At 43.6% G+C, this 11,386-nt stretch overlaps 6 protein-coding genes across 6 annotated transcripts; 4 read left to right on the top strand and 2 right to left on the bottom strand.

Moving 5' to 3' along the window:
• The first annotated feature begins 280 nt into the window (after nt 1–280).
• Nucleotides 281–3,153, top strand: LOC6530437. The gene is made up of 3 exons (XM_002091317.4): nt 281–1,765; nt 1,824–2,574; nt 2,627–3,153. The coding sequence occupies exons 1-3, from the start codon at nt 1,683–1,685 to the stop codon at nt 3,131–3,133; spliced, it is 1,341 nt and encodes a 446-aa protein (XP_002091353.1). The 5' UTR covers nt 281–1,682; the 3' UTR covers nt 3,134–3,153.
• Nucleotides 3,154–3,415: 262 nt separating this feature from the next.
• Nucleotides 3,416–4,205, top strand: LOC6530436 (trafficking protein particle complex subunit 5). The gene is made up of 3 exons (XM_002091316.3): nt 3,416–3,662; nt 3,720–4,029; nt 4,090–4,205. Exons 1-3 carry the CDS (start codon nt 3,487–3,489, stop codon nt 4,186–4,188), a joined length of 585 nt encoding a protein of 194 aa, XP_002091352.1. The 5' UTR covers nt 3,416–3,486; the 3' UTR covers nt 4,189–4,205.
• On the bottom strand, nt 4,199–4,752 carry LOC6530435. Its single transcript, XM_002091315.3, has 2 exons — nt 4,554–4,752; nt 4,199–4,473 (listed from the first exon to the last, which is right to left on the bottom strand). Exons 1-2 carry the CDS (start codon nt 4,680–4,682, stop codon nt 4,261–4,263), a joined length of 342 nt encoding a protein of 113 aa, XP_002091351.1. The 5' UTR covers nt 4,683–4,752; the 3' UTR covers nt 4,199–4,260.
• Nucleotides 4,753–5,574: 822 nt separating this feature from the next.
• On the top strand, nt 5,575–7,941 carry LOC6530434 (uncharacterized abhydrolase domain-containing protein DDB_G0269086). The gene is made up of 2 exons (XM_015196460.2): nt 5,575–7,341; nt 7,401–7,941. The coding sequence occupies exons 1-2, from the start codon at nt 5,724–5,726 to the stop codon at nt 7,817–7,819; spliced, it is 2,037 nt and encodes a 678-aa protein (XP_015051946.1). The 5' UTR covers nt 5,575–5,723; the 3' UTR covers nt 7,820–7,941.
• On the bottom strand, nt 7,866–8,797 carry LOC6530433 (protein aveugle). The gene is made up of 2 exons (XM_002091313.3): nt 8,559–8,797; nt 7,866–8,335 (listed from the first exon to the last, which is right to left on the bottom strand). The coding sequence occupies exons 1-2, from the start codon at nt 8,709–8,711 to the stop codon at nt 8,168–8,170; spliced, it is 321 nt and encodes a 106-aa protein (XP_002091349.1). The 5' UTR covers nt 8,712–8,797; the 3' UTR covers nt 7,866–8,167.
• Nucleotides 8,394–11,242, top strand: LOC6530432 (26S proteasome non-ATPase regulatory subunit 11). Its single transcript, XM_002091312.4, has 5 exons — nt 8,394–8,502; nt 9,511–9,835; nt 9,901–10,407; nt 10,504–10,716; nt 10,782–11,242. Exons 1-5 carry the CDS (start codon nt 8,459–8,461, stop codon nt 11,010–11,012), a joined length of 1,320 nt encoding a protein of 439 aa, XP_002091348.1. The 5' UTR covers nt 8,394–8,458; the 3' UTR covers nt 11,013–11,242.
• Nucleotides 11,243–11,386: the final 144 nt, after the last annotated feature.

Here is an 11,386-nt window from a genome sequence, read left to right as displayed (position 1 = left end):
TTTAAAAATCAAAATATTATACAATGATTGTTTTAGTTTTAGTTGTTTAGGGTTTTTTGCTATTTTACACTTGCTTGTTTACAATTCGAAATTGGAGAACAGTATTAAAAGGCCGAGGCAAAGGCGAAACGAGAACTAAATATATTTAAATGCGATTTTCTCTGCGCGATTCCAATTTGTTAATTAATGTCACGCGCTCAAAACTCACACGAAAAGTTCAAACAAACGGCAACCTGATGCGCAAATGAATAATTAACTCGACACACGCAACTAGGCAGAAGAATTTGGCGACGACAGCTGTCAAGCCGTTCTTCTCAGAACCTGAAGAAGAATTACAAATTGTATTCGACTCCTCTAGCAAAAGAGTCCGCGGCAATGCTCAAGTTTTGTGCGTTCGCTATGCTCGGCAATTGTTACTTAAGCGAGATTTAGTTCAAAACTATGTATCCATTTGGTTGCCTTATAAAAAGGATGTTTTTGTCTCTTCTTAGGGCTCATGAAGATTCAAAATATTCCTTTTGCCACGAACTCGAAACGTTTGTTTTCCAAATCTTTTGTTCAAGCGTATAAATAGAATGCGAAACCATTTAGAATTAGAGAGCCGTTGGACAAACAAAGACCGCAGCATTGCTCGATTGGAAATCTTTTGCAACTAAATAATTCTAGAATGCGAAGCAATTTGTAATTTTGATTTAAATGCTAAACACTTTGGGCGGTTTATAAAATGGCCGAAAGAAGAGGCATTTGAGCAAAGGGGTAAAAAAAAAACAAAACAATTTAAGTGTTTTCAAAAAGTCAACAAACTCATATATGCAGCTATATATATATATATAAAAAATAATAAAAAACATTAATTTATTTCTTACTATATAATTATTGTTGTACTAAGTCAGTGAGAAAACCCATGAAAGAAAGAAATTCACACGAAAACTAAAACAAAATGCATATTTATTAAAAATAAGCAAAGGTTGTGCAAAAAAACACATTAAAAAGCAACATTATTATTGTAAAAATTAACTAAATACGGCAATTGTTATTAAATGTGCAAAATTCAGCAAACACATTGATACAAACCTCAGAAAACACAAGCCAAGATCTGAAAACGGACATCAATTGAATGGAATGGAAATTTTTGAATTGAAAAACATGGCAAGATGAACCGAGAACGGATCAAACGGAAACAAAACACTCAACAACAAGAAGTACAAAATGTTAAATATGTATCTATAATTTACAATTACGTTTTATATTACTCTCTAATTTACACGCTTACTCAACGGAAAATAGCTAACTATTATTACAATCGTCCTCAAAACACACAATAAAACTAGATCAAAAGGCGAAATTATTACTTTAGCTACAATAAAAGGTCACCTTTTGCAATTATTTTTGTTCTCTCCTTTATTGTTTCACATCGAAATCAGCAAAATGGTTAAAATAGCCGCATATACTCATATTAAATTGAAAAGAAAAGTGTCATTGCAGAAATGGATAAAGAAAATAGTAATATAAATGATATATTTATTCATATAAATGTATTTGAAAATGTGAACAAAAGAATACCAACAATAAAACACAATTTAATAAACAATGTGAAAGTCATGTGTGTGTTTCTCTTAAACAGTTGAAAATACAGTAGCCTTGCAGTAAGAATTACAAAACCCAGAACACACAATTTCGAAATGGAGGAGATCATGAGGCAAAAGCTGCCCAATGGCCACAAATGCGAAAGGCAGGAACTCACCTGCAGCGTTTTATTTACCAAGTGAGTTAATATCACAATAAATATGTTTCTTAGCACCCTCGATTCCTTCTCCTTACAGTCCCAAGTTCAATGCCCGGAAGTCATCCGCAAGTGAGGAAATCAACTCGATTGCACGGCTGGTATCGAAGACGGAGGATCTCGAAGTGGACAGAGTGTTCAGGAAGATTTCTAAGAATGGTGTCGAGGAGACCACCTCTCTGAATCGCTCCCTCTTCGAGTTCGGCCATAATTTCGAGGAAGCCGACGGCTGGCTGCAATTGGAGCAGCCTTCCAAGGATCAGCTGGCCTCGGTGCTGCGCTACATGTTCGAGTCGCATCTGAAGACCACTGTGCAGATAGAAATTAACAAGATGTACTTCAACTGCCACTTCATCGTGTTGCAGGTGTACTCGCGCTTCTTCAGCGAACTGGAGAATATTCCGCTGCTGGTCACCCTGCCCGAGAATATCGTCTCCCAGAAGGCCTTCATGCTCATCTACAAGTGGATGCTGAGCGATGATCCCGTCCTGGAGCTGCCCCATATCGTGGAGGTTTTTGTGGCCGCCACTTACTTGAGGATCAATGAGCTGCAGGTGCATTGCTGGAAATATTTCGATGATGAGGAGTGCTTTAACGAGGATACGGCTTGCGTTTTATATGTGGAGACGAAGGACAATCCCGCCATGGATGTGGTCTGCAATGTGATGCTGACTAGGATCCGCAAGTTTCTGCTCACCTTTGTGGCCACCAAGGATTTCCTGGACCTGTCCTGCTCTCATTTGATCTTCCTGCTCGATTCCGATCAAATCTGCGTGAACACCGAGATTGAGGTGGTGTTTTATATAATAATTATGATTATTGCATTATTTGGGTTCTTTTTAGATTCTTTTTATAGCTGTTCGCTGGCTGGGTCACAATTGGAGACAAAGGAAAGGGCGTCTGCTGCGTCTAGTGTCCTGTATTCGATTCAACCTGATGCCATTGTGGTATCTTCTGTATGTGCGGCGGGAAGAGGATCACCCGTTGGTGAAAGAGTTGATTTCCCAACCGGTGGTGGAGCACCAGATCAACGAATCCATTTCGAAAATAACGTCGCGAATGTACGAAGAGAAAATGACTGCTTTGGATGGCAGTGCCGCACTGAGTGAGGAGTATGCAAATGTTTCGAGACAGCGAAACTGGATTTGCGATAGCTTGTGCACCTACTATCACGACGTGGGCTGTCCGAATACCCGGGAAATTCGCTTCAAACACTTCGAGGATTATCTTTCGCAACTACAACAGAGCTCCAAAGATCACTGGTCCAAGGTCGAAATGCAGGACCCGAGTAAGAAGACTGATTGTTGCAGTTTAAAGAAGACAAAATCAAGCGAATTTGTTGCTGAATAAGAATTCCATTTAAAAAGTAACGGCTGTTTCAAGTTCGCGGGCTTGAGTTTGTGCTAGTATAACAACTTAGCACACTTTTCTGTTATACAAAGTGCTCTACGCACGTTGTCTTCAAGAAACAAAACAAAAAAACTCTCTTTTATTTTGTATTCCAAGTGTATTGTTTTAAAAATATACATAATATATTTATAATATTAATATATAAATTAATAAATATAATTAATAATTATTGTATTATTTTCGCGTATTTAAGTGTGACCACATCAATAACTCTTTTTGGCATTTCGGGCACAAAAAGCGACGTGCACACTTCGCTTTGTTTTGGAAAATAATTAGATATATTTATATGAAAAATGGAAAAACTGGAGGCTCTAAAAATATCCTCAATGCGTCCGCGGAGCAACATCCTGGACAGACCCCTATCCAAGGGCAAAACGGAGGTATCCCAGAGCATAGTGGCGTTGCTCTTCAGCGAAATCGTTCAGTACTCGCAGAGTAGAGTGTTTACTGTGCCAGAATTGCAAACAAGGTGGGGAGTTTCTGTATGTTTTTGTGATTATTTCGTTAAATCTAAAGTAATTTTAAGACTCCATGATTTGGGTCAAGATGTGGGCACACGGATAATCGACCTGTATTTCGTGAGGGAGCGCAGTTCCAAGAGGGAAACGAAATTAACCCAAATGCTGCTCTTTGTTAAGACTACAGTGTGGAAAAATCTATTTGGCAAGGAGGCGGAAAAGCTGGAACATGCCAACGACGATGAAAGGACATACTACATCATTGAAAAGGAACCTCTGGTCAACACTTTCATAAGTGTGCCAAAGGATAAGGGCTCTCTCAACTGCGCCAATTTCACGGCTGGCATTGTGGAAGCTGTGCTCACGAATTGCGGATTTGTAGGTTTCCTGTAGACTCCACTTTAATAATAATAATTAATACAAATGTGTATTTCACAGCCCTGCAAAGTGACAGCCCACTGGCACAAGGGCACCACGTACATGGTGAAGTTCGAGGACTTTGTCATCGCCCGCGACAAGCAGATGGAGGAGAAATAAATGGCATAGCTTCATTACGGTTTTGTTTTAATTCCACTATACGAATCGAAGATCAATTGCTGAATGTATGGCTTAGATGAACTTAAACTGGCGATCCTTGTAGGCCACTTGGCCAGTCCTGTACTTCTCCTCGCGTCCATCGCGCTCCGCCTTCAGAGCCCAGGCGTAGAGGGCAATTGGCAGGACGACGGCGAACAGGCCCGTGCGGAAGGATTTGCCAGTGGGCTTGAAGTGTTCATAGTTGGAGACGCGCATCGCTTGGAAACGGGCCAATCCCGCATCGAACTGCAATGTAAAGCGATTTAATAGCATTTATTCCACAACGTGATGACATAACCAAGCCAAGGATTGGTGCTCCCACTTACCACGGTGCCGCCCTCGCCGGTGGCATGGCGGTAGGGATTGGAGCTCTGCTTGAGGAACTCCTGGCGGACCTTCAGCGTCGCTTCATGCTTGCGCTTGATGAACTCCTGCTCCTCTGCGGACAAAACCATTTTTCTAGTTTTGTATTGCAAACCAAATTTTTAGCAACAGCTGACAGGTGTGAACGTCTCCAGAAAATCTAAAAATACCAAGCAGCTATAAAATATACCAACTTCCTCAATATATTATTTAATTATTAAATTTATATATTTTGGGTACTGACTTATTTAAAATGTTTTTAAGGCGCAAATTAATTGTGCAATAATTTAAATCGTTTACATTAAAGTATCCAAAGTATTTGCTTAAATACATACCATTCGGTTGGCAGCCCTTAGTTTAAATTCTCCTTTCTATTATCGACTTTCGAATTATCGATATGTGTTGTGCCGATTAAGAAAGTTTAAATCTTTCGCTTTCTGGCAATCGCTCTCTGGGGGCTATTTAGGGATTTTGAGCGCATTATCCTTGCACAGAAAGTTTTTTAGTGTTATATTTATATACTCTCATTGGGTTCTCGCAAAGTCTGCTGCTTCGTTGCAGCGAGCACTTTCCACCCCAGACACGGTTTAACTCGTTCTCTTGCTCGCTCTCACTGCGCATGTCCTACAAAGTGTGATGCGCAGATCTCGTGTCCGCATCCTAATTGGCGTCCCTATTCGCCAGATTCCCATCACTAGCCGGGTTTTTTTTTGTAGACAGCAGTGGATTCCCGTTAACCAGTTAAATGGCAAATACGAATATCAAGGGTTTTTCCTGGTGCCTGTTGGAAAAACACCTAAACGCAGGGGGTTAGTAATCAATAACTCCCCCTTGGCGCATGCCTCCTAAGGACGAGAGAGAGCGAGAGAGCTGTTTTGAGCCAACGCGCATGCTACTTCTTAGTTGGGTGGGAAATGCACTTGGCTTAGCCACCGATTTTCCCGAGCGGCGGGGGTATATCCGATGTTTAGGGGTGGATTTCGGGCAATTCGGTTGCCCGCGATTGCGCCGTTCGCCTGGCTCATTTTTCACTCGCCTGCAGACGGAGGCAGCGGCTCCCGGATTTCCATTTTCTGGCCTATATTGATTTTCACCTGTCTACCTGCTCGTTTTCCAGACGCAGTGCAGCAGCCATGAGCCTAAAGTCCAGTGCAAGGATCAAGAAGCGCCGCTCGGAGGCAGCGGCGGCCACCTATCCGGTGCCACCAACTCCGGCTCAGGCGGTGAGCAACGGGACAGCTTCCCCAGCGAATCCCGTCAGTACGACAAGCAATCCAGGAAATGGTGCCCTAAATCCGTGCCAGAGCTCCTCCAAGAAACATAGCTTCGTGGGACGCAATCCCAACTTCGACACCGATGAAACCAAACTGCTCATCCAGTTGTGGGGCGATCCCAAGCTGCAGAGAACCCTAATCACCACGCACAAAAAGCACGCCGTGATCTGTCAGCTGGCCGCCAAGATGCAGGAGTACGGCTACCATCGTTCGCCGGAGGAGATTACCACACGGATCAAAAACCTTAAGTGCTTCTACAATCGCTTGAAGAAGGACAAAGAGTGCGGTGGTCAGTCAACCGATTCGGAGCCCAGTTGGAAACACTTTGCCGAAATGGATGCCATTATGACCAGACCCATTTTTAGCGTGCGACCCAATGAGGTGCCCGCGCCATCGCTCAAATACCAACTGGAGCAGGCCTTGGAGGAGCATGCTGAACGTCGCAAGCGTCGGCTGGAGAACGGAGAGGAGTTATCCGAAAGCGACAACGAGGAGGATGACATGCTGCTCTCCGCCCTGGTCAGCAAAAACAAGGAGACCGGTAGCCGGAAGGAACTGGAAGCTGGCTGCCTAGAAGCCGACACCGATATGAACGAGGAATCGTTCTCAAAGCGTCGCAAGGTGTCGGCTGACGTGGAGGTTGATATTGGAGAGGCTCTGAAGTCGCCCTGCATCAAAAGCGAGCCAGCCCAGGAAGTTGAAACGGCTGCAGCAACTTCCACAGTAGAGCCCGAACTGGAGGAGGATGATGACTGCATGCTTCTCCCGCAGCCCAAGGAAGAACCCATCGATGTGGATGCCGCGGATGATCCGCCAACTGAGAAGTCTTCAAGTACCAATACTACATCCACTTTGGCTGACATGTTACAGCGAAACAAACCGTCGAATCTGCTTCCTTTCACCGGGGCCAATGTCATCATCCCGGCCAGCATTACCACCACCACGGCTAGCATAAGCTCGACCACGCAAAGTTCAACGACCACACCGAGCAAACTTCAAGGGGGTAAAATCTCGTTGGTGCCAACGAATTTCCTGATGCAATCAAAGCTGCCGGCTGCCGCGGGACCAAGTCCCATGGCAAACGGAGCCAAGGGAGCTGCCCCCCAAATCCAGCTGCTGCAGAGTGCCATCAATCAGGGCGCTCGTCTGATGATTAGCGGATCAGCAGCAGCACCGGCACAGCCTAGCAACGCCGGTTTGGTGGCCACAGCCCCCGGAGGAGTCAAGTTCGTGCTGGTCAATGCGGAGCAGGCCAAGGCGGCGGCAGCGGCTGCTGCAGTGGGTAAATCGACAGCCTCCTTGCCCTTGTCCACTGCCCAAGCTCAGGTTCAGGCCGCTGTTCAGCAGCAGCAGCAGAAACTGCAGCACAGTCTCCAGCAGGAGCAGCATCAGCAGCACATTCAGTTGGAGAAGGAGGAGAGTCGCCGCGTTCACGAGAAAGCTAGGGAGGATCTGCAAACGAAGAGACACATGACAAGTGGGTACCAAGTTACTATCATCCTGTCTACATTGTACTCAAATAAATTTCATTTTCAGCAATGAGAATTCTACTTCGTCAGTTGCTGAATTCCCAAAACGAAGCCAACGAGATCCAGCACAATCGATTATCCCTGGAACGCGAGCGTCTGGACTGGGAGAAGTCTATGGGCGAGCGCCTGCTTAACATGTTGCCAAGTCTTATACAGCCGGCTCCTGCAGCCTCGCCATGCTCCACTGCTCAACGTCTGCAGCCGCCCAAGCTGCTCTTCACAACCGCTCTGCCAATGAGCAATGGCACCGTAACCATGCCGCACATCCTAACATCCAACTCGCTGCCCAAAGTTATTACCACTTCAAGTTGCAACAGTGGCGTGGCGGTGGCCGGGTCAGGAGTAGGACTGGTAGCTAGTGTGGCCACCAAGCCGGTGGACAACGACGTCCAGTTGGTCACTCCCAAGCAGGAAAAAGAGGTCTGAACCGAAACGGAACTGGTCGTTATAAGTGATTGATATTAGCAACACATTTCAGTGATCTCAAAGAAATGATATTCTGGTCTTTACTTAAGTATACTCTAATAAAGTATCCTAACAATAAAAAATAAATAAGTCGCACATTTTAGAGCTGATTTCATAGTTAGAATCTTGAACAATGAGCAATAATCAGAAAACTAATTTTTTTTTATATTTGATCAATAACATACTTGTTTGTCTAATCTAAAACTAGATATGGCGTCTAAGAATCTTAAAAAGAAGGGTTACATAATAACCACATATTAATATTTAAATATTCTATTCTAAAACAAAGATGGTTATTATACTGTGTTTCTAGTAAATATTGAGCCTCTCCATATCCCGGATTTCCATGATGTCCGTCTTAAGTCGCTGTTTAACGATCTCCCGCCAAATGGCTTCCCGATCCCGGTTGTCCGTAACGCCCATCCTTTGCAGTGAGGTGTCTGTGATCCGGAGTAGAGCCCTTCCGGTTATATCGTGCTGTCAAAGGTTGAGAAAAACATAGAAAACAAAAGAAACAAGATCAGTAGGCAGCTATAGTGATGTCTAAATTGTAGCGAAAAGTATTCGGGAATTTTCCTGTTTGTGTTTTGAGGTGTTGAAATGACGGAACTGCTGAAGGAAAACCGTGCCAACGAGGATCGACGGTAAGTGAAGTAAATGAAGGATGAGGTTTAGGATTACGATTGTGCACTCAACTCACCTGGGCGAAAAGCTGCTCGTATTGGGTGTATTCTCCGCAGTGGCGTCGATACCACTTCAACACATCGCTGACTGTCCACAGGTACACTGCCTTGGGGCGCGTTGTTTTCGTCCTGGTTTTGTTTTGCGTGGAATTAATAGTTTCTTCACCCATATCTTTTTTAAGTTTCAAAAACAAATCGGAAAATTTGAGATTTGCAAACAAGTAGCAACATAACAAATAGTGACGGAAGTTTGTCGATACTAACTAGGTGTGGGACATAACAAGATATCGATATGATTACAGTAACACGACTGTAATGCTTGTCGTTATGCAGTTTCCTGTTTTAAATAAATTTAAATAAATAAAATAAATAAAATAAATAAAATAAATAAAATAAATAAAATAAATAAAATAAATAAAATAAATAAAATAAATAAAATAAATAAAATAAATAAAATAAATAAAATAAATAAAATAAATAAAATAAATAAAATAAATAAAATAAATAAAATAAATAAAATAAATAAAATAAATAAAATAAATAAAATAAATAAATAAAATTAAATGCGCAACAGCTTTGAGCTAAAACCATTTAAGTAGAAACTAAATCCTAATGAATAAGTAATTAGACCGGTTTTTTTCGATTGATCACGAGCTAAATTCGATACATCGATAGCAAGCACTAGTGCGACCTTCGTGGCCTATCGATGCCCGCTGCGATACGCCTATCGAAATCGCACCAGCTCTAATCGTGACTGGCGCTTAATAACAACGACCGAGAGGTGAAAAAGTCAGCATAAAACACGTAAATACGCAATCAATACACACCGGAACCGATCGAAAACAAAGAAAAAATTGTCGCATTGCAAGTAGCTGAGTTGAGACACGCTTAGTTGATTGATAGATTGTTAAATTCCTGAGTTGACCGCCCCCACATCTCATCTCGTTTCGTCCGAACACAAATTTCAAGTCGCAAGATGGCCGGAGCAACACTTTTCGAGCGTGCCCAGGCACTGTCCAGCGTGAATCGCGAGGATCAGGACAGCTCGCTGCTGAACAAGCTTGTCCGCGACCAGGAGGGCGCAGAGAACGATGAGGAGCGAATCCGAATCAAGGAGCAGGGCATTCTGCAGCAGGGAGAGCTCTACAAGCAGGAGGGCAAGGCCAAGGAGCTGGCCGATCTCATCAAGGTGACGCGTCCGTTCCTCAGCTCGATCAGCAAGGCCAAGGCGGCAAAGCTGGTTCGTTCGCTGGTGGACATGTTCCTGGACATGGACGCGGGCACAGGCATTGAGGTGGGCTCTTATTTCACTCAATGACTAACGTTGACTTACTAAAATGTTCTTTGTTCGATCTCTAGGTTCAATTGTGTAAAGACTGCATTGAGTGGGCCAAACAGGAGAAGCGCACTTTTCTTCGCCAATCGCTGGAGGCTCGTCTGATTGCCTTATATTTTGATACTGCTTTGTATACGGAGGCCCTGACTCTAGGTGCCCAATTGCTGCGGGAACTGAAAAAGCTGGATGACAAGAATCTGTTGGTGGAAGTGCAACTACTGGAGAGCAAAACCTATCACGCACTGAGCAACCTGCCCAAGGCTAGGGCCGCCCTTACCTCCGCCCGCACCACGGCCAATGCCATCTACTGCCCGCCAAAGGTGCAGGGCGCACTGGATCTTCAGTCTGGCATCCTACATGCGGCTGATGAGCGTGACTTTAAGACCGCATTTTCCTATTTCTATGAGGCCTTTGAAGGATTCGACAGCGTGGACAGCGTCAAGGCCCTGACCTCGCTGAAATACATGTTGCTGTGCAAAATCATGTTGGGACAGTCGGATGATGTCAACCAGATCGTCAGCGGAAAGCTTGTAAGTTAATAAGTGCAGTCCAAAATAAGCAAACGGACTTTAACACAACATTTAGAATTAATCAATCTTCCTTATTCATATAATTGTCATTATCAGGCTATTACCTATTCGGGCCGCGATGTAGATGCCATGAAATCAGTGGCTGAGGCTTCCCACAAACGTTCCCTGGCCGACTTCCAAGCTGCCCTCAAGGAATACAAAAAGGAGCTGGCCGAGGATGTGATTGTGCAGGCGCATTTGGGGACGTTATACGACACCATGTTGGAGCAAAACTTGTGCCGCATTATTGAACCCTACTCTCGTGTGCAGGTAATATGGATTGTAACGACATTGTATGTTCACCCTCAATAAAATCGGTTGTTTCCTGTTTGCAGGTCGCCCATGTAGCCGAGAGCATCCAGCTGCCCATGCCGCAGGTGGAAAAGAAGCTGTCCCAAATGATCCTGGACAAAAAGTTCAGCGGCATTCTGGATCAGGGTGAGGGAGTACTGATTGTTTTCGAGGAGACGCCTGTGGACAAGACCTATGAACGCGTGCTGGAAACCATACAAAGTATGGGCAAGGTGGTGGACACGCTGTACCAGAAGGCCAAGAAGCTGTCGTAAGCGGTGTGCGGGAGGCATTATTCAATTCAAACATGATATCAGCATACTTAGCAGACTTTTCATAGTTTCCTTTTGTATTTTCCAAGAACTCCCAATCATTGTTCAAGCCAAACATGTTTTATGTTTTTGCAAAAACGAAATGAAACCCTAATTGGTGAAGATAGCAACAGGAGCAGCAACAACCACAACAAAAATGTAAAACAAAATCCATTAAACTAACATAAGCAAAATTATTAATCATTGAGTGGGATCGAATTGTTTACGCAAGTGCGGTATAATAAGCGAAATATTCAAATAACTACATAATAAAATAAAAGAAAACCGTAAACTGATACGAAAAGCTTATATTTAATTCTGGTTTCAAAATTGATTTA

The sequence above is a fragment of the Drosophila yakuba genome, chromosome 2R (genome assembly GCF_016746365.2).
Source record: "Drosophila yakuba strain Tai18E2 chromosome 2R, Prin_Dyak_Tai18E2_2.1, whole genome shotgun sequence".
Lineage (NCBI taxonomy): Eukaryota > Metazoa > Arthropoda > Insecta > Diptera > Drosophilidae > Drosophila > Drosophila yakuba.
The sequence above is the reverse complement of the archived record's forward strand: the minus strand, read 5'-3'. Positions and strand labels throughout refer to the sequence as shown.

Coding starts and splice junctions, on each gene's coding strand:
- LOC6530437 (XM_002091317.4), top strand. CDS start 1,683: ATGGAGGAGATCATGAGGCAAAAGCTGCCCAATGGCCACAAATGCGAA. Junction 1,766..1,823: donor TGCAGCGTTTTATTTACCAA/GTGAGTTAATAT, acceptor TTCTCCTTACAG/TCCCAAGTTCAATGCCCGGA. Junction 2,575..2,626: donor GCGTGAACACCGAGATTGAG/GTGGTGTTTTAT, acceptor GGTTCTTTTTAG/ATTCTTTTTATAGCTGTTCG.
- LOC6530436 (XM_002091316.3), top strand. CDS start 3,487: ATGGAAAAACTGGAGGCTCTAAAAATATCCTCAATGCGTCCGCGGAGC. Junction 3,663..3,719: donor GTGCCAGAATTGCAAACAAG/GTGGGGAGTTTC, acceptor AGTAATTTTAAG/ACTCCATGATTTGGGTCAAG. Junction 4,030..4,089: donor TGCTCACGAATTGCGGATTT/GTAGGTTTCCTG, acceptor TGTATTTCACAG/CCCTGCAAAGTGACAGCCCA.
- LOC6530435 (XM_002091315.3), bottom strand. CDS start 4,682: ATGGTTTTGTCCGCAGAGGAGCAGGAGTTCATCAAGCGCAAGCATGAA. Junction 4,474..4,553: donor CCGGCGAGGGCGGCACCGTG/GTAAGTGGGAGC, acceptor TTTACATTGCAG/TTCGATGCGGGATTGGCCCG.
- LOC6530434 (XM_015196460.2), top strand. CDS start 5,724: ATGAGCCTAAAGTCCAGTGCAAGGATCAAGAAGCGCCGCTCGGAGGCA. Junction 7,342..7,400: donor AACGAAGAGACACATGACAA/GTGGGTACCAAG, acceptor TTTCATTTTCAG/CAATGAGAATTCTACTTCGT.
- LOC6530432 (XM_002091312.4), top strand. CDS start 8,459: ATGACGGAACTGCTGAAGGAAAACCGTGCCAACGAGGATCGACG. Junction 9,836..9,900: donor ACGCGGGCACAGGCATTGAG/GTGGGCTCTTAT, acceptor TTCGATCTCTAG/GTTCAATTGTGTAAAGACTG. Junction 10,717..10,781: donor AACCCTACTCTCGTGTGCAG/GTAATATGGATT, acceptor TCCTGTTTGCAG/GTCGCCCATGTAGCCGAGAG.
- LOC6530433 (XM_002091313.3), bottom strand. CDS start 8,711: ATGGGTGAAGAAACTATTAATTCCACGCAAAACAAAACCAGGACGAAA. Junction 8,336..8,558: donor ACGAGCAGCTTTTCGCCCAG/GTGAGTTGAGTG, acceptor AACCTTTGACAG/CACGATATAACCGGAAGGGC.